Below are 26,655 nucleotides of genomic sequence, written 5' to 3' on the forward strand. Positions count from 1 at the left end.
TGCCTCCTTCATGTTCCTCAACATGTCCTTAGCACATTGATAGTGTGCTGGTGGGATGGGCCTATACCTTTCTTTGATGGGTGGATGTATGCCCGTGGGGATATGGTGTTGAACCACTTTAATCCTCCCGAAGTCTAGCGGGTGTTTGCTGAAAACCTGCTCATACTCCTGCACTACCCTGTATACCCCCTCTTTGTGATGCGTGGGTGTAGTTTCAGTGCCTATATGTAAGTCCTGGCACCACTCCTCTAATTGTTCGGGGGGTGTGCCGCTATTGGTGGGGGGTGCAGAGGTAGAAGGGATGGTTTCATGGATGGCGTGGGGGTCTATGGTAAGCAGCTTAGCAATGGTAGCATAACGGGGAAGATTAACTTCTTCCTCCCCACAATTCAGCACTCTCACAGGCACTCTCCCCTTCTTGACGTCAATCACCCCTCTGGCCGCAATCACCGTGGGCCAGTGTTCTGAAGGCGTGGGTTCCACCATCGCCGGGTAATCGCGCCCCTGGGGGCCTACTGCTGCCCTGCACCAAATCATCATCTCGCTTCTGGGTGGCACCACCAAAGGGGCCACATCCATCACTCGCACTCCACAAATCTCTCCACCCGTCAAGTTCACTTGCTGCCGATGCAGGAGGGCCCGGATCTCACGCTGCACTGCCCTCTGTCGGCCTCCTCCTGCAGTGGCGGACAACTGCTGCAACAGACTCAGCACTTCCCCCATACAATGCTCAATTACATTAGTCCCTAAAATTACTTCTGGGTTACGGTCACTGGATTCATTCAACACCACAATCATCCCTTGATGTTTTAGCTCGGTGCGTCCCACGGTCAGGGTCACTTCTTTGAAGCCCACCTGTGTCATGGGAGCTCATTGGCCGCAATAATGGTCAGGATGTCATCAGGAGGGGCAAGCTCACTATCATCCCAATACCGCTGGTACAATGTATATGGCATAGTGGTTACCTGGGATCCAGTGTCTAATAGGCCCATGGTCGGGATGCCATCTACCGCCAGGGGGATGATGGGGCGGCCTCCAACATACCGGTCTCGCTAATCAGTAGGGCCTTTAGGGTCTACTCCTGAGAATTGGCACTTGGCTCCAGGGGTTGCTCGTTTAACGGGCATCGCCGGGAGTAATGGCCAGGCTTGCCGCACCTGTAACAAGTAGGGGGTCCATACCGCTGGTCGTTGCCCCTTTTCCGCTGCATCTGTCGCGGGCGGGGAGGAGGGTGTCAGCACTGCGCTCACCCCTCTGCTCGGGTCCGGCTGCTGCTGCTCAGTGGTGGCTCGAGCGGTGGGCCGGTGGGTGGGGTCAACCGCCTGGCTCCGCCCCACCTGGTGTGGACATCAGACCCTGGAGGAGACAACAAGGGTTTTTGTTTGACGGATGTTTCCTACCAGGGGAGGGGGTGTGTATGTGTGTGATGTTATTCTGTGACCCCTGGGGTCCAGGGCGTCACACATCCCCCATACTTGTATCACCATTTCTATAAATATCATATAGTTTTTGGGTTATTTTAATGTGAAAAATAAAATTTTCCCTCTAGAATGAAGGTACACAAATACACTGCTATATACAGATATATCTCAACTATATAGCTTCAACTATAGAAAACCTCCCCTTCGATGTTAGTGATGTGGCTCATAGCTTCAGCTGCTGCCTGTAATAGGACATGTTGTACGTTCAATTCCCAAGGACACCAGATCTCAAGAAAATAAGATCTCAAAAACTAAGGGAACTGTTTAAATACAGTAAGGTCAGTTTCTTGTTTAATCAGGTACAAGCCATACGCATGGGTATGGACATCAGTGTGACACGTACTGGAGAAAACACGTCTTCAAATTAAATTCACCTGTATCCCGTGCTGCTTTCTTCAGCTCTGCTGCCTCCTGCTTTTGACCCCCGCTCATTATGCTCATAGAATATTCACTGCACCTTGGAGCTAGAAACGGGGACATCGCCGAGGACAGCATCGGGAACCACATCGCCGGTGGCAGGTGAGTATCCAGCAAGCAAGTAATGCGTGTGCAGTGATGTCCAGGAGGTCATCGGAGTCTGATGATCTCCTGATGACACTCCCGTGACATCTGTGCTACAGCGTGTGTCACGATGGTGACTTCACGGGTTCCTCAGAGTTCATTGGGAACTCCGATGACCTCCTGGATGTCACTGCACACACACTGCTTGCTGAGTACCTGTCCCTGGTGATGCGGGACCCGGCGCTGTCCCCAGCGATGCTCCGTCTTCCAGCTTCAAGGTGCAGTGAATATTATATAAGTATAATGAACGGGGCTCAGAAGCAGCAGGCAGCAGAGCAGGAGAATGCAGCGCTGGATACAGGTGAATATAGAAAATCTTTTTATTTCTCAGACCCGTGTTTTCTCCGGTATGGGTCACACTGATGTCACACGAATCACAACAGTGTGCGGGCCGAGTGGCATCAGTGCTGCTGGAGAAAAAACGGACATGTCTCCGTGTGCGTGCGGGGCCACGAGGGGTCACACGGTCTGTGTGAAAACACGGACATGTGTGTAACTTTATAGAATAACATGGGTATGTGTGGCATCCATATTAACAAGGGATGTCACACGTACCTGAAACACGGACGTCTGATACCGGCCTAAGTGTGTGCAGAGCAGAGATGCCGGTCATCGCACAGAAAAAAGAGTGAGTATAAGTCACGACAAAGTGGATCGGGACAAATCAGTTGAATCCAGGACGGTTCGGAGCTATAAGGTGGAATTGATCAAAATAATGTGAAATAAGTACCCTATGTTATTTATATGTACTTTGCTTACTTATTTGCTCATTGTTTTTACTATAGGTATTTTGCCCAGCAAAAATAGCTAACTTCCAGATGCCATCCTCCAAAATGTTGCCTTACAGCATCTACACCTTGCTGTATAGTTGTCACAGGGAGCAGGGTATATGGAAATATTGTAGAACCAGGGGTTGAACGATCATGGTCACAGTGATCAAAACTGCGACCGGGCCCGAGGGTGTCGGGGGCCCATTGGCCCCAGACCCTGCTTCAGCTGGATGTGCGTCTGAGGCTACACATCTGTGTCGCCCAGGGAAGGGGGTACTTGGTCCCGGGCAGTTCGCAGTTTGGAAATGTCACTCTGGTGGCCATTGCCCGGTCCCGTGCCCTGGGGATGCTTAATAAAAAAGGGATATTTACAGGGGAAAAAGAGTTAATGTTCCACCTGCGTGTTGCGGTTAAAGATAGGGAACCGCCGCTGCTCAATGTGGGTACTCCCAGGGATGGTGGTAGTGGCAGCTGAGATGGTAGGCCCTCCGCAGGTAGGGCTGTGCCTAGGAGATGTATGGTGTATAATGATGGAGACCACACCACGTTAACTTTAACAGTCTCTACTCACATGGACCCCCTCGGCCTGCTGGTTCCGGTCCCAGGAGTATCAGTGCCAATGTAGTGACCCAGGTTGCTCTGTCCCCAACACTCTCTGTAGATTGAGTCCCCGTAGCGTGGAGCGTTTGGGAACCCCGACCGTCCCTTTTGGGGTACAGTCTCCTCCGTACGGCGGGCAGTGCGGACCCTGCGGGGAGGTAAGTATCCGAACCCCGATCCTAGTTTACTGCGAATGCCCCAGATTATTTGGTTCGATGAAGTTCATGAAGGTGTCCTCACCGTGCAGGTATTTATCAAACCATTTGAAACTTGACATTTGACCTAGGGCCTTGTGCCCCGTTTGTGCTCTGGTCCCAGCAATATCTCGGTATCCGTCCTGGTGACCTCTCTCCTGTGCTACCGGGGTCACCGTTACACAGACCCAGCTCAGGCACGTCCACACAACTCCTCCTTGTGCTCTCGACTCTGACTCTCCTCTGACTAACTGCTGACCCTTCCCACCAGGCTGCCTATACCCAGGGACTCGTTCCAATGGTGACCATCCCCTTACATGGTTAACCCTTTTTGCCCAGTGTGGAGAGAACTAGGATTTTAGATGTGTGTTGGTGGAATTGGCACTGACACTCCAGGTCCCAGAGGGTAGGTCCTGCATCCCCTAGAGGATGCAATTTCCTGTAGTGCCCTAAGGTTCTCAGGAGCGCTACACATCCAGCTGAAATCCATCGCGGTGCAGAGACACGTTGGGTCCCTGTACTGTGCTATATGCTGCTGGCCAAACAGAAGTCGGCAGCTTTCATCTGCGTCCCAGTGACTGAGGGTAGCGGATGGCAATGACATCATGCGCTACAATAGCACCAACACCGATGAAAGCTGTTGGCCAATGTGCACTGGCTACACAGGAGGACGCTGCACGATGTGGGAGTCAGGGAAGGTGAGTACAATGTTGTTGTTTTTTGCACTAGACAGAACAGAGATCTATTTACCAGGATGGGGGACATACGTATATACAAAAAGAGGAAACAAAAATCGAGAAAATCCAACACCAGCATAAATAAAATGACAATGTTTATTACAAAAATTAAAAGCCCATTACACATACATGTTTAGGGCATAATAACAACATGGAAACATTAACCCCTTAAGGATGAAGCCAGATTTGTACTTAATGCCCAGGCCATTTTTTGCAATTTTGACCAGTGTCACTTTATAAGGTTATAACTCTGGAACGCTTCAATGGATCCCGGTGATTCTGAGATTGTTTTTTCGTGACATATTGGGCTTCATGTTAGAGGTAAATTTAGGATGATATTTTTTTATTTTATTTGTGAAAAAATCTGAAATTTGACAAAAAAATTAAAAATTTTGCAAGTTTCAAACTTTTAATATTTATGCCCATAAACCGGAGAGTAATGTCACACAAAATAGTTAATAAATAACATTTCCCACTTGTCTACTTTAGATCAGCGCAATTTTTTAAACAAAATTTTTTGGGGTTAGGAAGTTAGAAGGGTTCAAAGTTCATCAGCAATTTCCCATTTTTTCAACAAAATTTACAAAACCATTTTTTTAAGGACCACATCCCATTTGATGTGACTTTGAGAGGCCTGGGTGACAGAAAATACCCAAAAGTGACACCATTCTAAAACCTGCACCCCTCAAGGTACTCAAAACCACATTCAAGAAGTTTATTAACCCTTCAGGTGCTTCACAGGAACTAAAGTAATATGGAATGAAAAAAAATAAAAATTAACATTTTACCAAAAAATGTTACTTTAGCACTAATTTTCTTACTTTTTCAAGAGGTAACACCAAAAATTGGACCTCACACTTTGTTACCCACTTTCTTATGAGCGCGCCGATACCCCACATGTGGTCAGAAACCTTTGTTTGGGTAAATGGGAGAGCTCGGAATGAAAGGAGCAATATTTGAATTTTGGAAAGCAAAGTTGGCTGAAACAGATTGCGGGCACCATGTTGCTTTTACAGATCCCCTAAGATACCTAAACAGCAGGAACCCCCCCTCAAGTGACCCCATTTTCGAAACTAGACCCCTTAAGGCTTCTATCGAGGGGTATACTGAGCATTTTGGACCCACAGGTACTTCACAGATTTTGATAACGTTACTTTGTCATATTGAAAATTGTAATTTTTTCTCAAAAATGTTGCTTTAGCATCAATTCTCTCACTTTTTCAAGAGGTAATTCCAAAAATTTGACCCAAATGTTTGTTACCCACTTTTTTATGAGCGCGGTGATACCTTACATGTGGTCTGAAACCTTTGTTTGGAGAAATGGGTGGGCTTGGAACGAAAGGAGCAATATTTGAATTTTGGAAAGGAAATTTGGCTGAAAAAGATTGCGGGCACCATGTTGCATTTGGAGGACCCCTAAGGTACGTAAACAGCAAAAAACCACCACAAGTGACCCCATATTGGAAACTAGGCCTCTCAAGGAATTTATCTAGATGTTTGGTGAGTACCCTGAACCCCCAGGTGCTTCACAGAAGTTTATAACGTTGAGCCATGAAAATAAAAAAATAAAATTTTACCACAAAATTGTTACTTCAACCAGGTAGCTTTTTTTTCACAAGGGTAACAGGAAAAAAATCACCATGAAATGTATTCTGCAATTTCTCCTGAGTTTGGTGATATCTTATATGTGGTGGAAATCAACTGTTTGGGCACACGGCAGGTCTTGGAAGGGAAGGAGTGCAATTTGACTGAACATTTGGCTGGAATAATTAGTGGACGCTATGTCGCATTTGGAAAGCCCCTAAAGTGCCTAAACAGTGGAGGCCCCCCACAAGTGACCCCATTCTGGAATCAAGAAACCTCAAGGCTTTTATCTAGGTGTATATTGAGCATTTTGAATCCACGAATACTTCACAGAATTTGATAAGCTTAGGTTGCCATATTGAAAATTTTCAGTTTTTTCACAAAAATGTTTCTTTAGCATCACATTTCTCACTTTTTCAAGAGGCAACAACAAAACGTGGACCCCACAGGTTGTTATCCAATTTCTTGTGAGCGCAGGGATACCCCATATGTGGCCAAAAACCTCTGTTTGGATATATGGGATGGCTTGGAATGGAAGGAGCACCATTTGAATTTTGGAAAAGTTGAAATAAATTGCGCGCACCATGTCACATTAGCAGGGCCTCTTGGGTACCTATACATTAGAAACCCCCCACAAGTGACTCCATTTTGGAAACTGGACCCCTCAAGGATTTTATTCAGGAGTATAGTAAGCATTTTGAATCCACAGGTACTTCACAAAAATGTTGCTGTAGCAACAAATTTCTCTCTTTTAGGCTATGTGGCCATGATCCAGCGACACGGCGTCCAGTACACAGTGTCAGCCTTCCTGCAGAGATGTGAGTGTTGTCCACGGGAGAACGCAGCTGCCCATGCCCACGATTTGGGTTCAGGCTGCTGTGGAGCTCTATGCTACCTGCAGAGCACACTCATCTCCGCAGCATAAATTGACATGCTGAGGCTCGGGAAGCTGCGCCACAGGTCGGTTTATGCTGCGGAGAAAAGAAGCACAGTGGGCACGGGATTTCTAAAAATCCTTCAACTGTGCTTCTACTGCACAACGCAGCGTTATGGACGCAGGGAAAACACTCTGCGCCCAAAACGCTGCAAACCCTGATTGAGGGCACATAGCCTTAAATGCTACAATGGATGAATGGATAGATGTCAAACATATATAACGTCCCACCCCCCTGCATATTCTAAGCTGGCGCCCTTTAGTGCCTTTCATGTGGCACCAAAGGGTGCCTAGCCTTGTATTTAGCCCAAAAAGAAAAAAAAAATAATTAAAATAAATGACGTGGGGTCCCCCCTATTTTTGATAGCCAGCTAGGGTAAAGCAGACAGCTGTAGCCTGCAAACCACAGCTGACAGCTTCACCTTGGCTGGTGATCAATTTGGAGGGCTCCCCAAGCTGTTTTGTTTTTTTTAATTATTTATAAATAAATAATTAAAAAAAACAAACAAACGTAGGGTCCCCCCAAATTAGATCACCAGCCAAGGTGAAGCTGACAGCTGGGGTCTGGTATTCTCAGGGTGGGAAGAGCCATGGTTATTGGACTCTTCCCAGCCTAAAAATAGCAGGCCGCAGCCGCCCCAGAAGTGGCGCATCCATTAGATAATAAATGGGGTTGATACTAGGTGTGTAATGTCACCTGGCATCAAGCCCAGCAATTAGTTATGTCACGGCGTCTATCAGATACCCGACATAACTAATTGACAGTAATAAAAAAAAAATTGACAACAAAAAAAAATTATTTGAAAAAACACTCCCCAAAACATTCCCTGATTGACAAATTTATTGAAAAGAAAAGAAAAAAAAAATCCGCTGTAATCCATTTGGACGTCCCACGTCGACTCTGGACCTTCTAGAATATGGGGGACACGTTCAGGGAACGTATCCCCCATTTTCTAGTATTGCAGACCCTCCATTTGAGGAGAGTGGGTGCAAAGAATCTGCACCCACCATCCCTGGGTCACAGCTGCAGTGTGCCGAGCAGCAGCAGCAGCAGCCAGCGTCTCACAACACAGGAAGCTGTCAGCTGCTTGGCACATGTGACCGCACTCACCGGCGTCTGCTGTGAAGGAGGAGGGGGCCGCGGGGGATCAGCGCTCCGACAGGTATGTATGACACCGGGGAACACCGGGGGGGATCCGGCAGGGCCTAGGGAGCAGGTTTCTGTCGCATGTGTTATGGCACATACGACAGAAACCATAAGAAAAGTGTAAATGCGGCCGGCGCGCTGCTGTGCTCGCCGGTGCGCGCGGCCATCTTGGATTTTCGGGAGGGGGTTGGGGGTCGGAGGGGGCACTTTGGGGCACTTTGGGGATACCGAGGGGACCCGAAAGGACCGGGGGATGAGATTTATCTCCCATCTGACATGTTTGTTTATGCCAGATGGGAGATAAATGATTATTTACCGGCGCGGTCATTTACTGTAACCTGATCATCAGTATACGGTGTATACCGGTCATCAGGTGAGCGGGGACCGGAAAAACCAGCCAGAATCATGATCTCCAGGGTCTCAGCTACCCCCGGCAGCTGAGACCCCGGAAATTTTCTGACTCTGGGGGGCGCTAGACCCTTTTTTCCGACCGCCGTTAAAAAGCGGCGGATCGGAAGAAGTACCCTAATTTGTCGCCGTTAAAAGGCGTATCGGCGGTCGTTAAGGGATTAATGTGTTTCAATTAGAAAAAAAGCTCTTGGTCATAAGAGCTTTTTTCTGCTTGAAGCGGGTTGATGTTACCATGTTCATATTATGCCTTAAACATGTATGTGTGTAATGCCCATTCCGGCGTCCTGGCACTCTCCTGCTCCCCTCCCCCAGCAAGAACGTCGGTCCCTCATCTGCCAAGGTGTCCTGCGGCAGTGGTCCCGTTTCCATCCCATGCTGCAGCCTCACGGAGTGTTTGTACTCCTGATAGGCTCCAGGCCTCTGCCCGTAAGGCATGCCTATGGCCACGCCCACTTTCTTAAAGGTTCAGTGTCCTCTTAACCCAGAAGTGCCTCCCAGTTCAGCTGGGAAGCTGCAGGTATTTAAGGTAACTCTGCCCTATGAGAGTTGCTTGGGCAATGAGTTTGAGCTAGATTCATTGCTGTAGTCAGGTTCCCTGGCACTGTGCTGCTACCGCTGTCTTAATGTGCTAGTTTTGTTACTGATACCTGTTTGCATTGCAGAGTGCTGCTGCCGTATCCCTACCTGCTGCCGCTGCTCTGAGCCATTACCCTGGCTGCTGACCACGATGCCTGCTGCCACAAAGTATCGTCCCCTGCAGCCACAAGTATCCACACCGGGCAGACTACACGATACCCATCTGTACAAGTATCCACGCTGCTGCTGTAGCACCCATCCGTCTAACCATCCACCCATCCATCCCAGATGGAATCTCGACACCAGCTGCTGCAAGAACCTATATCAGAGACTGTCGCCCCCGTACTCCTGGGGCCAACCGATGCAGCACCAGTTTTCCTATGTGGCACCCATACTTATACCTGCAGCGTAACACTCTCATCTTTAAGGGTTCTGGAGAAGACCAGGCTCAGGTCCATAGTCAAGCCCGTCTGGGTTTTCTATGTGCTGCGGCCCAGTGGGTTCATTAACATCTCTCCTCGCCTGGCTAGCATAACAATGTGTAATGGGCTTTTAATTTGTGTAATAAACTTTCATTTTATTTATGCTGGTGCTGGATTTTCTTGATTTTTATTTGCTCTTCCCCTGGGAGCCGAACAAGGATATCTAAGCACCACACTCTTCAATTATTCTGCAGGGAGCTGCTATTCTCTACTTTGACATACCAGGGGAGGGACAGTAGATATCAGGAAGGGGATAGTATGTACTAGGAGGGGGACAGTAGATACCAGGATTGGCCCAGTATGGGGACAATATACACCAGGAAGGCCCCAGGAGGGGGATAGTATACACCAGGAAGGGGACAGTATATACCAGGAGGGGCTCAGTATGGGGAAATATATACCAGGAAGCGGGACAGTTTTACCAGGAAGGGGTTATATATACATCAGGATGTGGGCTACAATGGGTAACATATATGCTAGGATATACCAGGATCGGGACATATACACCAGGATGGGGAGAAAAAAAAAAACAGGATGGGGGACATCTAAACCAGGATGGGGACATATATACCAGGATGGCGGACATACTGTATATATCAGTATGGGGGAACTCATATTCAAGGATAGGGGACATCCTTACCAGGGTGAGGGGCAAATATACCAGAATCGGTGACATATTTACCAGTAAGGAGCCCAGGATGGGGGACATTAGAACAGGATGGGCACATTACTACATAATGGGGAGGAACTCGTATGTCTTTATAGGATTTAGAATGCTAAATTTATACATATGTAAGGGGTGGGCAGACCCCTTACAAAGAAGCACAGTCTACCCGGAACGTTGTTATTAATAAAAATGTTTTTATTGTTATGATATTGTTTTAGTGGGTCCCCCTAGTGGCCGGGTGGGACGGCTGTCTCACAGAAACAGGTGGTAGGAGGAGCCGGCAGCAGAAAGGGGAGGGAGGAGTAGTGTTGTGGAGGAAAGTGTGTGATCCAGAAGGCAGTTGTGTCCGGGACGGGAGAAAGGAAGCAGAGAAGGGGCAGAGTGTGGGAGCTGGAAGAATAGGGAAGCCGGAGAGAAAAGGAGCGGGCGGAACCTCAAAGTGCGAAGCAGTACCGGTGTGGGTCCGGTCTGTGGGTAGCCGTAGTGGGAGCCAGGTGAAGTAGAGTAGCCGGGCACATCCCCACTGGAGGAGACGTCAGGACAGGCTTTCCCCCCAGCTAAGGAAAACGTGAAGTCATCTGTAACTGCCGGTTTTGGGAAGAGTTGTGAAATAAAGAATGTCTTTTATTTGCACTGAACCATGCCTGGAAAGTGTTTGTACGTCAGACGACATCTGCACCACCACACTCTGCCCCACCAAGACATCTTCTGTCCCGATAGTGACGGCGGAGCCAGGGGTAAGCCTGAGAGAAAATGGGGCCATGACTACAACCCCCGAGGCACCCCTGGCACCCCGTTACACATACATCTGGCCAACATAAGTGGGGGAAGCCAGGTCTAAATTTTGCACCAGGGTTCATTGAACCCTAGTTACGCCACTGTGTAGAGGTAATACTTAGCATATCACATGTGAAATCAATCTCACAGGGAAAACCAATAGAGAACTTGTGCAACTTTATTAGGTTCCAAACCCCTAAAAAACATATCAACTAATTTAATAATACGAGGAGCTGCTGATAAGTCTTTGGCATTGTGATCTTTTTTAGTTTCTATGGTAACAAATGTTACATCACATGAAAGCCTTATGTGAATAATATATGTTTTTAAAATGTTATGTTTGTTGCTTATGGCAACAGTGTTCTACACACGCGGGAACACTAAATGGCGGACTCTAATGTGGTATTCACAGCAATTGAGAGCGGAAGAGGGATAAATTTCTTGTTTTTGCAAGTAATGTGTGAGAAGAATATTCATGGTGATGGGTCGCAGACATTGGGGGATCAATACCCTTCATATTCCACAGTTAAGAACTGGGTTGCCAAATTTAAAACGGGCCACTTCAGCACCAATGATGAAGAATGTTTTGGATGACCAAGAGTGGTTGTTGTTCCGGAGATTGTCGATGATGTGCACAACCTCATACTGGAGAATCGATGAATTTCAGCTAAAACAATAGCAAACATCATGTGGATTTCCCATGAATGTGTTTGTGTCATTATCCATGAACATTTGGACATGAGGAAGCTATCTGCAAAGTGGGTCCCCAAATGTTTGACAACAGATCAGAGAAGCATGCGAGTGAAAAATTCCCGGTCCATTTGTCAGCGTTTCTGGACTGATAAGAACTCCCTGGATCAACTGGTCACTATGGATGAGACCTGGATTTATTTGTATGACCCTGAAAACAAGGAGCAGTCAAAAGAGTGGAGACACAGTGGTTCTCCTCTTCCAAAGAAGGTCAGGGTGCAAAAATCAGCTTCTAAGGTGATGGTGCCTGTGTTCTGGGATAAGGAGGGTGTGCTACTAGTGGACTACCTTCAAAAGGGTTCCACCATCAATGCAAGGTATTACATTGAACTTTTGGACCAGTTGAATACAGGTCTGAAGGCCAAAAGGCGCAGCAAGCTGTCCAAACGAATCTTGTTCCTGCAAGACGACGCCTCCGCTCACACTGCACAAGCAACCACAGCAAAACTGCCAGAGCTGGGCTTCCAGCTGAATGACCACCCACCTTATTCACCATATCTAGCTCCCTCCGACTATCATCTGTTTCCAAACCTGAAGAAACACCTCAAGGGTACCAAATTTCACACCATGTCTGATTCCACCATGGCTGCTACGGATGTCTGGTTTGAAGCACAACCAAAATCCTTCTTTTCCTAGGCTTACAGAACTTGGAATACCGATGTAAGAAGTGTGCGGACATCAGTGGAGAGAATGTGGAATAAATGTAAAATTTCATCATCCTATCTCGTTTCTTTCTGGGTAAAACCAAAGACTTATCAGCAGCCCCTCATATAAAGGTCACAATTCACCAAATAAGCAGCTCACCTGCAGCAGTTTAATGTCGAATCGCTTTGTTTGTTCTCTGTACTCTTTCGGTTGAAAAGATGCAATAATGTTAATCATCTGATTTTCTGTTTCCTTTTCTTTCAATGAATGGACCCCAAGGGTTACCTTTGTTTTATTCACTGCCCTGAAAAAAATAAGAGTCATTTTGCATTGTCATTTATACAGCGCCAACAAACTGTATAGTACCAAAATAACTAGTCCCCATATGAACTTACAGGATATCTAATTTCTATGTCATACATTAAACGGGTTGAACAATCTCTTTAGAAGGCATTTGCCGGATGATATTGCCATACTAAACCACCTTCAAGTGCAGAACTCAGAAACTACCCCTATTACAGAAATATTTGCACAAGCGCCATATGCTCTCAACCGGTTACATGTGTCATACTTTATTTGCTATGGGCACAGACATTACTGATTACTGTGTATGTTGGTTAGGCCATTCCCCTCAGTGGGGGGGGGGACTGGACCGGTACCGACCTGAAAAATATGGTGCATGTGCAAGATTTCAGTTGAGGTGACGGTAACTGTCAAATGGTACATTATAAGGAAGGGGACAATATATGATTTCATAATTGATGAAGAAGATCTCAGAGTATTATTTCACAAAGATATATACATAGATGCATACAGTACAAAGAACTATGGTCTACTTACGTTTTACAGTGAGCTGCAGTCAGCACCCAGTTGGGTCTGATTAGACTTCCGGCACATGATGTCTTATTTTCTATGACAGTAGCTATGTAGGCCATGTATGGCCTGGAATGCGGATACACTTCATCCCCATTTATTATTTTTATCCGGTTCCCTATAAAAGTAGAGCCATCAGATAGGTAATGCTTATAGTTTTCATTTGACAAAGCTTTACTCAGAAGTCTCTCTTCCAGTACGGCAAAGTATGGGATGGGTTGATGCTGTTTTGGTGTATTTGGGCAGTATGTGAAAGGGCCAGACTAAAACAGAGAAGTCCTGGCACACATACCCTGTCAGGGGCGTACATAGAAATCATGGTGCCCCATAGCAGATGTTCTAATTGGGCCCCCCCTGGCCCCCTCCCAAAATAAACTAAATTATTTTCGGCTTCGTCACATAAAAGCAAATATTACAACTTTGCAGCCCTTACAAAGTAACTTTCCTTATATTGAAGTCCCTATTTTGCAATTTTATTACACCTAAAAAGTATGCTGCCATAAATAATACCCCACAAATACTGTATGATATGATGATATGCTTTTCGCGCGCTGCCAGGTAACCAGCGAAGCCACCAGCCGGGGCTACTGGATACCTGCGTCAGCCCTCACTGCCCGCCGCGCTACACCTGTCAGCTGCTGGTGAAAGTCTCCACTCGTTCCACTCCTCATCATCTGCACCTATCCAGCAGCCGCCATCTACAAAGGATGCACCCGCCAGTGCAGGCACCTTGGTGGTTTAGACACAAGGTGTCCCTTTCAGCTCCAAAACGCACGACTGGAATCCTCCAGCAACGGGGCAGACTCCAGTGTTCTCTCTACGCAAATTCCTTTGTATTTTTTCAGTTTCCCTCACTATTTCACATTGGTGTTTTATTGAAAGTTGTCTTTACTTCAGAACAAGTAACCCCTTCCTGTCTAGTAGTGTACCCGTTAGGTGCCACGGAGCGCTGTAGGATACGAGGATAAGTTTTTCATTTATCACTGTATGATACCCCCAAAGTGAATTCCTCCACAGTACCCTCCTGCAGAATATAATGACCTTACGGTACCCCCCTCAATTACACCAGTAATATATGGTGACCCCAACACAGTGTGATCCCCCATCTGTGACCCCAACACAGGCCCCCCATGCAGTACAATTTGCCTACATACAGTATAATGGCCTCCATACCGCTCCACACTGTATTATGGCTCCCACTAGCCCTCCAAACAGTATAATGGCACACTGCCCTCTGCACAATATGATGGCCCCGACACAAACCTTCACACTATATGATTGTTTGCATGCAGTATAATAATTTTCAATATAATATAATGCACCCATAGTCCTCCATATATTATAATGCACATCCCAAAACCCTTCATATAGTATAATTCATAGTCCGCCATATAGTATAATGATCACCCCATAGTCCTCCATATAGTAAAATGCACACCCTCATAGTCCTTAATATAGTATAATGTATCCATAGTCGGCCATATAGTATAATACACCCAATATATTCCTCCATATAGTATAATGCAGCCCCCATAGTTCTCTATATAGTATAATGCCTCCCCCATAGTCCTACATATGGTGTAATGCCAATAGCATAATCCTCCATATGGTATAATGCACACCCCATAGCCCTCCATGTAGTATAATGTGCACCCCATAGTCCTCCACATAGTATAATGTGCACCTCATAGTGCTCCATATAGCATAATGCACACTCCAAATTCCTCCATATAGTATAATGCATCTGTGACGCCCTGGACTAGCCAGGTAGTCACAGACATTACACCTCACACCACACCCCCTTCCCTAGACAGTCACAACAGTCAAACAAAAACCCTTGTTGCCTCCCTCCAGGGTCTTATGTCCACACCAGGTGGGGCGGAGCCAGGCGGTTGGCCCCACCCACTGAGGAGTTCACAGGCCTGGAGGCGGGAAAAGTGACAGATTTTGTGTAGACAGTGAAAGGAGAGGTCAGAAACTGTCGGTGTCTGGGTAGGGGCCCAGACACAAACAGCAAGGTTGGCAGACGGTGGTGGCCATCTGCAGGCGTTAGTGGACCTCTGCAAAACCGTAGGACCGGGGTCAGGCGGTGGGAGTGGAGTGAAGCTAAGCACACAGGCAGGGCCATCGGACCCAGACTAGGCTTGGAGCCGCCAACAACGGTCAAATCCGAGTGTGACCGGAACCCCAGGGGTTTCCCTACTACCAAGACCCGACAGAAGGCAACAGTCCACACCGTGAGGATATACAGCCACCGCCATAGGCTAGAGATCCAAGGGCCAGCGCCTGCGGGCAAAACGGGCTCCTTCGGTACCTATACACCGGGGAGCGGACTACCGGTGGGCAACCACAGGAGTCAAGAACATTCTAACAGGTGCAGGGAAAGACAGCCACCATCACACTGTCCGGGGAGAGCACAAACACTGCAGCCGGCTGCGGGACCCGTCCATCCAGCCGTTTGGTTTACCAGAGACTGTCATTGACTGACTGAGTGAGTACACCAGTGCCAGCCGGCACCGCGCCGCGCTGCCCCTGCAACCCTGCATCCCAGCCATCCAGCCTCCCCGTTATACCACCGGGCCCCGGGACCATCAACCCCTACCCACGGAGGGGACAACATCCTAGCTGCTCCCTACCATCGCTCCCGGGATCCCCGTCACCAGCAGCGGTGGTGCCCTTTATCACCATGACCCGTGGGTGGCGTCACGAACAATCTCCCCAAACAAACCAGCCCCTTTTCACTCATGGACGAGGAGTGCTGCTCGAGTCCCCGGATCCGGTCCACAGCTCGAGCCACCGAGCAGCAGCAGAAGCCCCGGACCCGAGCGTGGCGAGCGCGTCCCCTCCGCCCGCGACACATCCATAGTCCTCCATGTAGTATAATGTACTCCCCATAGTCCCCCTTATAGTATAATGCACACTCCATAATCCTCTATATATAGTATAATGGGCCCCATAGTCCTCCATATAATATTATGGCTATCATAATGTACTGACTGATTTAAAATAACCTCTCCTCAGTCTACCGCGGCTTTGGTCTCCCCTGAGAGCATTTTGAAAACTCTATCTTCACTGCTAAGAACAGTGGGAGCAATGAAGTGACGTCATTATGCCTGGTGCTCTGAGCTACCAGAGCTCAAATACAGCGGAAGAATTACCGTACTTTCAACTACATCAGCAACCGCAAACCTAAAATCCTCAGTGTGCCATGCAAAATAAAAGTCAAATTGTTACCATGTAATTACATATATTGAGGGTACAGAACAGTGACGCACTGACACTTGCGGTGCAGGATACTCACAATTCAGAGTGTATAACATGCAATGAAATTCCTGCCATTCAAATATATGCACATTTATCTCAGTCATAGCTTATACCTTCCTTTCAATGTTATGTATCTAAAAAGTATTCCATATTGTACATTTTATGTTAGAACACTGATGCAGTAATTATATACAATTTATGAAAAAAACCATTTACTTACCATTGCAGGCCATAATAGTAGCTGCAAAGAAAATGTAGCAAAAGAGCATCATCATTACTTGTATAATATTTTCCACTTAGTATTTACTTGGAACAAAACTTTGTCCACTTTTAAAATTTAGAATGCAAAATTGCAATCTTTGTACGCATATAAATACTGCAAAGTGTGGTTCAAGGGAAATTCTTAAACAACTGTCACACATTGCTACACATGACGGTTGCTGTTATCTGAGATTAAGATATGAAGCCACAAACCGTAAGTAATATTCTACACAACAGATCAGATGAGAAATTACTCACCACTAAAAATGAATGAAATTATTCAAAATAGTTTATGTCAGTACAACTATTATACCGTCAACATTCTGAAATAGAAAAAATCCACTACCTGAACATTGAGCTCAAATAATAGAGCACGTCACAGTGCTTCAAGAAATTCACTAATTCCATATCAGATCTTCACCACAGTGCCCTACTCTGACAATAGGAAAACAATAAGTAACTAAAGGGAATGTCATTATGAATATAGTCCTATATACTTTTAGTTAGCAAATAATAATCGTAAGTGTGGCGCCCCTGAGGCTTCAGTCGCCACAGGGTACTGCACCTTGGTTGAGGTGCGGTATTCATCCCGGGTACGGAGAAGGTCATTGCCGGTAGCCACCACAATCCGTACAACACATAGTCAGTTGCCCTCCCACTGGAACTGGGTTACGGTAGGGTGCTAGGGGGGGCCATCATGAGGTATGGGACATCTGCCCACTAGTTCAGCAACCTGGGGGGTGGAGCATCATCTAGGGGGAGCAAGGCGACACATACACTAACAGGATGAAAGGAAAAGGGAAGCGACCGTGAACGGACTGGAAGAGCTCGCAGAATAGCCAGGGACCCATGGTCTAGAGCTGGAGTGCTCGACCCGGGTTCTCAGACAGAAAGGCGAAACCCGGGTTCTCAGACAGAAAGGCGAATCCCCGGCTCACGGGGAGTGCGACAGGCACCCATGAATCGTTCCACTGACCAGGCGCTGGGGTGGAGGGACTACCACAAGGCAGGACACAAGGAAAGAAGTACCGGCCTTGACCTCCATACTATCCGGGATTGGCTGTAGCCCATGACAGCGGAGCTCTGCACTCCAGGGCTGTTGATACTGCAACATCTCCTGACATCCCTAGGGTCTGAGCTCTGCCTGTGGAGAGCTGCACCAACCAAGCTGTGCTACCATCTGCCTGGGAGGATACCTCTCGCAGCGGCGGCTCCTATGTTAGCGTCACGAATATCTACCATGCCGCCAGGGTCACGAAACCGGGCCTTGCCACCGCAGCATCCCAGAAACAGAACCGCGGCCCGGTATCGAGTGCCCACGGCCCCAGTGGGTGCATCATTTTGTCTTAAAAGGTAACCGTGGTGGAATAAACAGACCACCATCTTGTTACTGTATATCAGTTGGCCAGCAATGTGAGCAGCCTCTTATTATCTCAGCACCCCTGGTATCTCTAGCATAAGATCAGAAACACAAGGTAGACAGTAATGTGAGCAGCCTCTTATTACCTCAGCACCTCGGGTATCTCTAGCATTAGATAAAAAATACAAGGTAGACAGCAGAGTGAGCAGCCTAGTCTTACCTCAGCACCTCTGTTATAGCCAGTACTAGATAAAAAAGACCGGATAGACAGCAATGTGAGCAGCTTATTCTTACCCAGCACTCCTGGTATCTCCAGTATTAGATTAGATAGACAGAGTGTGAGTGGCCTCTTCTTACCTCAGCACTCCTGGTAGCTTTAGTATTAGATCATGAATACAAGGTGGACAGCAGTGTTAGAGGCCTCTTATTACCACAGCACTCTTAGTATTTGCAGTACTACATCAGACAGAAAGGGTGGAGAGCATTGTGAGCAGCCTTTTCTTATCTCAGCTTCCCTTTTATCTCCAATATTAAATCACAAAGACAGGGAAGACAGCAGTAAAATTAGCAACATCTTACCTTAGCGCCACTAGTATCTCCAGTATTAGAACTGAAATATGGTGCTCAAACAGACAGGGTGTAAAGCAGTGTGAGCAGCATTTTCTTACCTTAGCATCACTGATATTCTCTAGTATTAGATCAGAAATACAGTGTGGATGTGAGTGAGAGCAGCCTCTTTTTCCTTCAGTATCCCTGGTGTCTCCAGTATTAGGTCTGAAATATGGGGTGGACAGCAGTGTGGGCAAGCTCTCATTACCTCAGCACCCCTGGTGCTTCCTGTATTAATCAGATAGACAGAGTGGACAGCAGTGTCAGCAGTCTCTTATTATTTCAGAACCCCTGGTATATCCAGTATTAGATCAGACAGATGATGGACAGTAGTGTGAGCTGCCTCTTCTTACCTCAGCACTTCTGGTATCTCAAGTATTGGATCAGATTAACAAGGTAGACAGTAGTGTGAGCAGCCTCTTCTTAGCTGAGCACTTTTTGTATCTCCAGTATTAAATCAGATAGACAGGGAGGATAGCAGTGTGCGCAGCCTTTTCTTACTTTTGCACCCCTGGAATCACCGGTATTAGACACATAAACAGGAAGAACAGCAGTATGAGCAGCCTCTTCTTACATGAGCACCCTTGTTAGGTCCAGCATTACATTTGAATATCCATTGGGAGCACATCTTTTAATATATGAAGGGACAGGCGTAGATCTTACCGCACATGCTCACAGACATAGACGATAACTATTCTTTGACAAGTGTCTGTCAGTTTATTAAGGCGGGGGCTATCATAATTATATTTGATTACCTCACAATACAAAATGAAACTGATTTGCTGTTTAAACGTATTTAAGAATTAACTTATATTAACATTTCCTTATATTTTTTATTCCCTGTGAGCTCTTTAAAGTGCTAGAAAATATAATTCATAACAAAGCTAGGGATGAGGTTACGGACGGTACATATCATGCTTTCTTAAAATGGCTCCCCCAAAAAACACTGAACTTTAGATCCTCAGATCTGGCAGACAATGTGGATTTTATAGTTCATGAGGGCAAAAAGTGGGGCAGTTTTAGTTATTAAGGGTAGACAGTGTGATGGTGATAGTTCATAAGAAGACAGAGCGGAGTTTATAGTTCATATTTTGTGCAGAGAGCTGCAATTTTTTCAGGGTCACAGTATGGGCAGATATTTTTATTGATGCGCACTATAATAATTTAATAATAATAATAATAATTTATTCATTTATATAGCGCTATTAATTCCACAGCACTTTACATACATTGTCCCCATCAGGGCTCACAATCTAGAGTCCCTATCTGTATGTCTTTGGAGTGTGGGAGGAAACTGACGCAAACATGGAGAGAACATACAAACTCCTTGCAGATGGTGTCCTTGGTGGGATTTGAACCCAGGACCCCAGCGCTGAAAGACTGCAGTGCTAACCACTGAGCCACCGTGCCGTCCACTATAATGATGCTGTTAATTTTATTAACATGTTTTGTAAATGACCGGAGAAGGGGGAAATCTGCAGATACCAGCTTTGGTTGTGAAAAGTCATCATAGCTTCTAGATCAGATGGAGATGAAAGAGAAGAAAATTACTCCTATCAAAGAAGATGTCACCTATATATTACCTGGGTGTAAATGTTTATTAGTCATACTGCCTGCTTTCTAATCAGTCTTGTGGTTCCTCTGTGGTGCACAGTCTGATGATAGTTGACATCAACAACCCTTAGCATTTCCTTATCATTGTTCGGATTGGATTTACTGGAAGTTGTTGGTTCCTGTTATACAAGTGTATATGGCATGGGCTGACATCATATTGCAAATAATCACTGTATTAAGCCTGGTGATGTATTCATATACTGTTGGTATTGGGACTTTATTCATGTACTGATGATAGTACTGGTGATGTATTCATATACTAATAATGTTTTTGGTGCTTTATTCTTGTATTGATGGCATTTTTGAAGTCGTATATACAGGTGGAAGACATATCATTGGTTCAACCTGTGTGGCCGCACAGGAGTCCAAGAGGTAAAGGGGCCAAATTCTACCCCCAAAACAGGAATTCTGCATTATGATGAGCTCATGGGTAGCAAGCAAAGAGTCCATACATTGTTCTTGCACAGAGGAACTTTACTATTTGTGTCCATCAATGCATATTCCTGTTCAGTATTTATATACTGATGATAGTCCCAGTGGTGCGTTTCTCTGACATGTTGGTTGGTTCTGGTTCTGTATGAATTTACTGTTGGTGGTATTGATTTTGTATCCCTGTGCTGCTGATGGTTATGATCCTGTACAGTTGTAGTAATCAATAACTGAAGGATAATGTGCTTCATGGCTATGTTAATAAAGTATTGTGCCTTGTGGCAAATTAAGGGTTCAACTTTCTGGGTGACCCCAAACGTTTGAACTGTAGTGTGTATACAGTGTGTCCACCCATATCCTGTCCACCGCCATTAACTTGAGAATGACGGCAGCTATAGGCATAGAAGTGGTGTCTAGATATAGTAAAGTAGCCATGCGCTACGCAATGAAACCACCTATAGCATTTTTATCTCAAAAACTGAACGCGATAGAGAAAAAAAGTGAATTAAAAAATTGTAGGGCATCATCAATTCAATTTGAATTTACATGGGGCTGCAGCAAAATGTGCCTTTCATTTTCATAGCCATTACTTTTATTTTGTTGCTGAGGGTGAAGTGTGTACCTGAGTGCAGACCGCAAATAGGGACCTGGCCTGGAAAGGGTTGTGATTTCCCTCAATCAAAAAGAGAACCTGTTTTTAGATATCTGAAGCCCTCCCCTGCCGCCCATTGAGATCTTCGCCTAATAACTAAGCCCCAATAATACCGCAGAGCATGACAGAATGTAGAGCTGAGTCCATGACACATGTGGTAGAAGGTGACTATTTGGGGGGGGGGGATAGGGGTTGGCACGGGGCAGTTGTAGTTGCAGGTGAGAAAAAATCCCGTTTGTTGCTCAGCCCTGCAAAATCAGTCCGGTCACCTCCAGAGTGCAAAGGTTTAGGTGCTGGTCACATTCTATCAAGTCCACTTCAGACACGGAGTCCAGAGTCTTAAGAAACACTTCTTTACTTCAACAATCACGTAACAGTTGCAAGGTAGGCACATTGCCAGCACTTTTCTTTAATGTTACAAGGGCAGCACAGGTTTCAATCATTAACACTTTAAGCACAGACTGCTTCCCTGGTTGCGGTACTCTCAATTTCTCAACTAACTTCATATGACCGCACATCAAATTCAAAGAGTTCTAGCAACAAATCCCATCCCACCCATAGGGATTTAGTTTCTGAAAAACATCTAAACATCTGGGTCACCTGTACGATGGAGCTTGTTTACTATGTAGTGTGGGTCCTATTTCTCCTCACTCTCCATTGCTGGGGCTTCTATCTGGAACACCAGAGACTGACAGCTGCTTTTCCCCAAGGACGGACTCCTTTGGATCTTGGCCTTGCATACGTGGATGGTGGACCACTTTGTCTGCTTCTTTCCTTCGTATCCAGAACCCAGGGTTGATGCAGAGTGTCTGGCCGAATTCACTTAGGTCTACTAAATTAATCATACTACCCAGCACAGCAAGGAAAAGTATTAATTAATTAGAATCGATCCTGACAACAGGAGTTTACAATATTGTTTTTTTGTTTTACTCCGTTCACTTATTTATTACAACACTGAACAGGAACCTGTCAGGTGCAATATGCACCAAAAACCAGGAGCAATTCTAGGTGCATATTGCTAATCCCTGCCTAACCGTCCCAGCATTTAGTAGCACAGATACGAGTAAAGAGATCTTTAGAAAAAGAATTTCTAAAGATCCTTTATGATACGCTAATGAGCACAAGGACTAGTCGGAAGGGAATTATATCCCCACGACTAATCCGCCGTTTTAGCATGTCATGTTAGCATGGCCACATGCTATTCAATGCCCATTGCCTAGCATCATCAGCAGTTACATGTGTACCTGTTATCATCGCATCAGACGCCTGGCAGTGCTCAAGATCAAAAGTCCTAGTACTTTCGGTCATGCAAACTAGACTTCTCTGATGCCGGGATGCGTACACCCGGCTTCATAGTGCACATGACCAGAAGTGCTGGAACTTCTATTCGTGCACACTACCCAACATCTGATGCAGTGACAACGGACACGCTAGAAAATGGTCATTGAATAGCATGTGAGCACATCCCTATGGGCGTGCTAAAATGCTAAGATGGCGGATTAGTCAAGGGGATATAACGCCCTTGCAACTAATCCCTGCCCTCATTAGCATATCATAAAGGATATTTAGAAATACTTTTTCTAAAGATTTCTGTATGTTTGCTACTAGACACAAGGACAGTTACAGGGATTAGCAGTATGTACCCAGAGTTGCTCGTGGTTCTGAGTGCCTATTGCACCTGACAGGTTCCCTTTAAGCAAAAATGTCACCTTGTGTATTTCTAACCAGTATGCTTCTCTGGCACTGTGTTTGCAGAATTAAAGAGGTTTTCTACTACTTTTACATTGACGGCCAGTCCTTAGGAAAGGTCCTCAATGTCTGATCAGCTGGGGTCAGACATCCGGAACCCCCGCCAATCAACTGCTCTTGCTGAGTCAGCGGTGGCAGCAGGAGGCCGGAAATGCTCAGTTCTGGAGCTGCCCCATCCTCTGATAGAGACTGCAGCTAGATACTTCACATCCGCCTTCCATTCAAATCAATAGGAGGTGGATGCGCAGTACCCGGCCACGGCCACTATCAGTAGACGGGGTAGTTCCGGAACTGAGAATTTCCGGCGGCTTACTGCCACTGCTGGCACTAAGAGCAGCTAATTGGCAGGCGTGCCACATGTCTGATCAGACATTGATGACCTGTCCTAGGATAGGCCATTAATGTTAATTTTTTCCTACCTCTTGACAAGACACTGGAAAAACATCTGCCTCTTGAGGGACATTTCACAAAATCAAGTTTTTATACTTGAAAATGATAGCCTAAAGTATCTGGCACGGAATCAACTTCCTGGCACTCATGCTGGTGAACAACACAGATAAAGCACGCACAATAACGGTTCTGATAATGGCTTATATGACTCATAGGAGTCATATTAGTATAAGTATTATTTTATTTTGTGGCAAATTTCACATCTTTTCTCTAGATTGAATAACAGTCTAAAAAATATTTGCTAAAAAGAACAATATCAGGTTCATATCAGCATTTACATCTGTACCGCCCCAGCAGCAGTCGAACCACTCGGATCCAGACATCGCTACTCGTGGCTCGAGGGTCTCCGGACCCGGGGGCTAAGAGGTCACACCCGAATGAAGAAGGGGGTATTTACAGGGGAGATATATAGATTGTGATGCCACCCGTGGTGTGCAGTAATAGGGAGTACCACCGCTGCCGTTGGGAGTACCCGGGGTGATGGAGTGGGGCAGCTAGATGACGTTAACCTCCATGGTTAGGGAAAGGCCCCAGGACTCTGAATGGTGGGGTGCAGTGCAGGGGGAGCGCAGGCTTGCGGGACGCAGGGGTTAATCAGGTACTCACTCAGCAAGAAAGCAGACGCTGACAATGTGGTAAACCAAGTCTCTGGGTGCCGCATGCCCTCTTGGAGAGCTTGTCCGGGTCCCATCCCCTGCAGTACTGCCTAGTGGTCTGTGGCCTGCCGCTCCACGCTGTGGCTAAGTAGAAGAGCTTGCTCTCAGGAGCTCACGCTTGGGATTTCAGTGGGCTGCTTGTTTAGAAAGCCCTATCCCCCTCATTACGCTAATGCCCCCGATCTCTGAGCTTCATGGGAACAGTCCATAGAGGCCCTGTCCTCCGCAGGTTAATTGCTGGGTCGCCTGAAGCTTCTCCCCGACCTAGGGTCCGTGTACCCCAACGTGCCTTCGGTCCCGGACCGGTGATTAGGCTCAGGCTGCTGACCGTCCTCCAAGACAGGTCCCAGGCACCTAGCCTCAATCCCCTGCGACTGGGGGTCCAACTCCTCTAGGTCTGGACCACCGTCTGCGACCTAGTCTGCTTCTCTCTTGGGAGCTCCAACTCCCAGCTTCCTCCAAGCTTCTCACAGCTAGAGGGCTGCCACTGCACTCAACTGTCAGCTCTGCTCTGTGCTCCACTTCCTCCCTCGCTGACTTCCCCCCTCCCACCAATCTGTCTGACCTAGGTGGACTGCCCTATTCCAGCTTAAGCAGCCCACTGGTGTGCCTCACAGGGTGTGGTGAGAGGTGTAATTAGGATTTGTGGATGTTGGTGGAGGCAGTACTGCAAGATGGGGACCCAGAACCATGGGGGTTTGAGCCCTGCACGGGGAGAGAAAGATTATGCAGAACCCTGTAACGACCTGACTAGTCCAGGGTATCACATTCCCCCTTGGTTAAACATAGCTCGTCCCCGAGCTACAGGACATCCAGAGGTTTATTCTGTTAACTAGAAAAAGAGAAAGATAACAAGTTTAATGAACAATTTCTCTTCCCTCACAGGGGAGGCACATTACTTAAACGTTACATTTAAAACTCTTAAGGGGGCTTTACACGCTACGATATCGTTAATGTTTTATCGTCGGGGTCACGTCGTTAGTGACGCACATCCGGCATTATTAACGGTATCGCAGTGTGTAACACTTACCAGCGACCTTAAACGTCCTCCAAAGTGGTGAAAATCGCTCACCATGGAGAGGTCGTCCTAAAACCAAAAATTGTTAATGTTTGTTTATAGATGTTGTTCCTCGTTCCTGTGGTAGCACACATCGCCATGTGTGACACCAGAGGAGCGAGGAACCTCACCTTACCTGCATCCCGCCCGCAATGAGGAAGGAGGTGGGCTGGATGTTCGTCCCGCTCATCTCCGCCCCTCCGCTTTGATTGGCCGGCCGCTTAGTCACGTCGCGGTGACGTCGCTGTGACGCCGAATGCACCTCCCCCTTGAGGGAGGGATTGTTCGGCAGTCACAGCAACGCCGTCGACCAGGTAAGTGCGTGTGGCTCTGCCGTAGCGATAATGTTCGCTGCGGCAGTGATCACACGATATCGATGCACGACAGGGGCGGGTGCTTTTGTGTACGATATTGCTAGCAATTGCTAGAAATATCGTAGCGTGTAAAGCCCGCTGTAGAGTTCATTTTTATTGGTAGAACCATGGGAACGCTACCGGTTGTAGTGATAGTCGGTAGCTCAGCCTACTGCACTGCAGCACCTTCCTTCGACGGTCCATTCCCATTGTCCCTCTCCCTTCAACCCGCCACCCAAACAACCTGAAGTCCACTGCTTCCAACTTGGTTCCGTGAAAGGGTTGAAGGCCTTGGAGGCATAAAAGTCGACTCTTTAACAGTCCTGAGTAACCTGGTAGCCGTTACCCTCTTGTGCCAACCCCCACTAAGGCCTCCTGGTGCCATCTACCAGCACCGCACCGTCCAAGGCCCTGATGGCCCTTTTCCTGTAACAAAGCATGGAAAAAGGTTCAGCAAGGATGACACAGTCTATTTGCAGCATAACTTTCCTGTCACCTTCCATCAGGGACCCTTCAGCCGATCCCCGACAGCCTTCTCCATTTGGAACACTGGAAAACGTTCAAAAAAGGTGACAGTCCACACAACCATTTTCAACTCTTTACACACTTGCAAGTTCCGGTCCCTTAGTGTCGGGCACCTCCTGGACTCACTCTGGCAATGTGCCCTGGTAAAACATAGTGGTATCATATGGGGACCACCACATCCATGGTGTTGGCTGGTGTTTCATTATCTGAAGTGGACTCTTCTTCCACTTCCATTATCTCTAATTCTTGCACTACCCTTGACGACAGTGACATTCGATAGCCGTTTCCTCCAAAGCCTGGCACCCAGGCAGCCTCCAGAGTGCTGGAACCTGAATCTCCTTCCTCCATTTCTTCCGGTTCTGATTCTATCGTCACCGGGACAATTTGACCGGGGTTTACGGTCTGGTCATTTTCGTTGTTTCGTGTTGCGGGTAGTGCCTCGGGGGTAGCTGTGGGCGAGGGTGAAGACGACAGGGCAATGGCGGTG

The 26,655-nt window shown here is 46.8% G+C and overlaps 1 protein-coding gene across 2 annotated transcripts in view; it reads right to left on the reverse strand.

Annotated features, from left to right (window-relative positions):
- Nucleotides 1-16,776, reverse strand: part of LOC142255114 (granzyme A-like) — a 75,159-nt gene extending 58,383 nt beyond the window's left edge. For both annotated transcript variants that reach the window (XM_075326575.1, XM_075326569.1), the window contains exons 1-3: nucleotides 16,674-16,776; nucleotides 13,157-13,307; nucleotides 12,476-12,620 (exon numbers count right to left, since the gene is read on the reverse strand). In XM_075326575.1, coding sequence (XP_075182690.1) covers nucleotides 12,476-12,620; nucleotides 13,157-13,307; nucleotides 16,674-16,728 — 351 coding nt within the window. In that variant the 5' untranslated portion in view covers nucleotides 16,729-16,776. The remainder of the gene's footprint in view (nucleotides 1-12,475; nucleotides 12,621-13,156; nucleotides 13,308-16,673) is intronic.
- Between the last annotated feature and the right edge of the window lie 9,879 nt (nucleotides 16,777-26,655).

Source organism: Anomaloglossus baeobatrachus, chromosome 1 (genome assembly GCF_048569485.1).
Source record: "Anomaloglossus baeobatrachus isolate aAnoBae1 chromosome 1, aAnoBae1.hap1, whole genome shotgun sequence".
In the NCBI taxonomy this organism is placed as follows: domain Eukaryota; kingdom Metazoa; phylum Chordata; class Amphibia; order Anura; family Aromobatidae; genus Anomaloglossus; species Anomaloglossus baeobatrachus.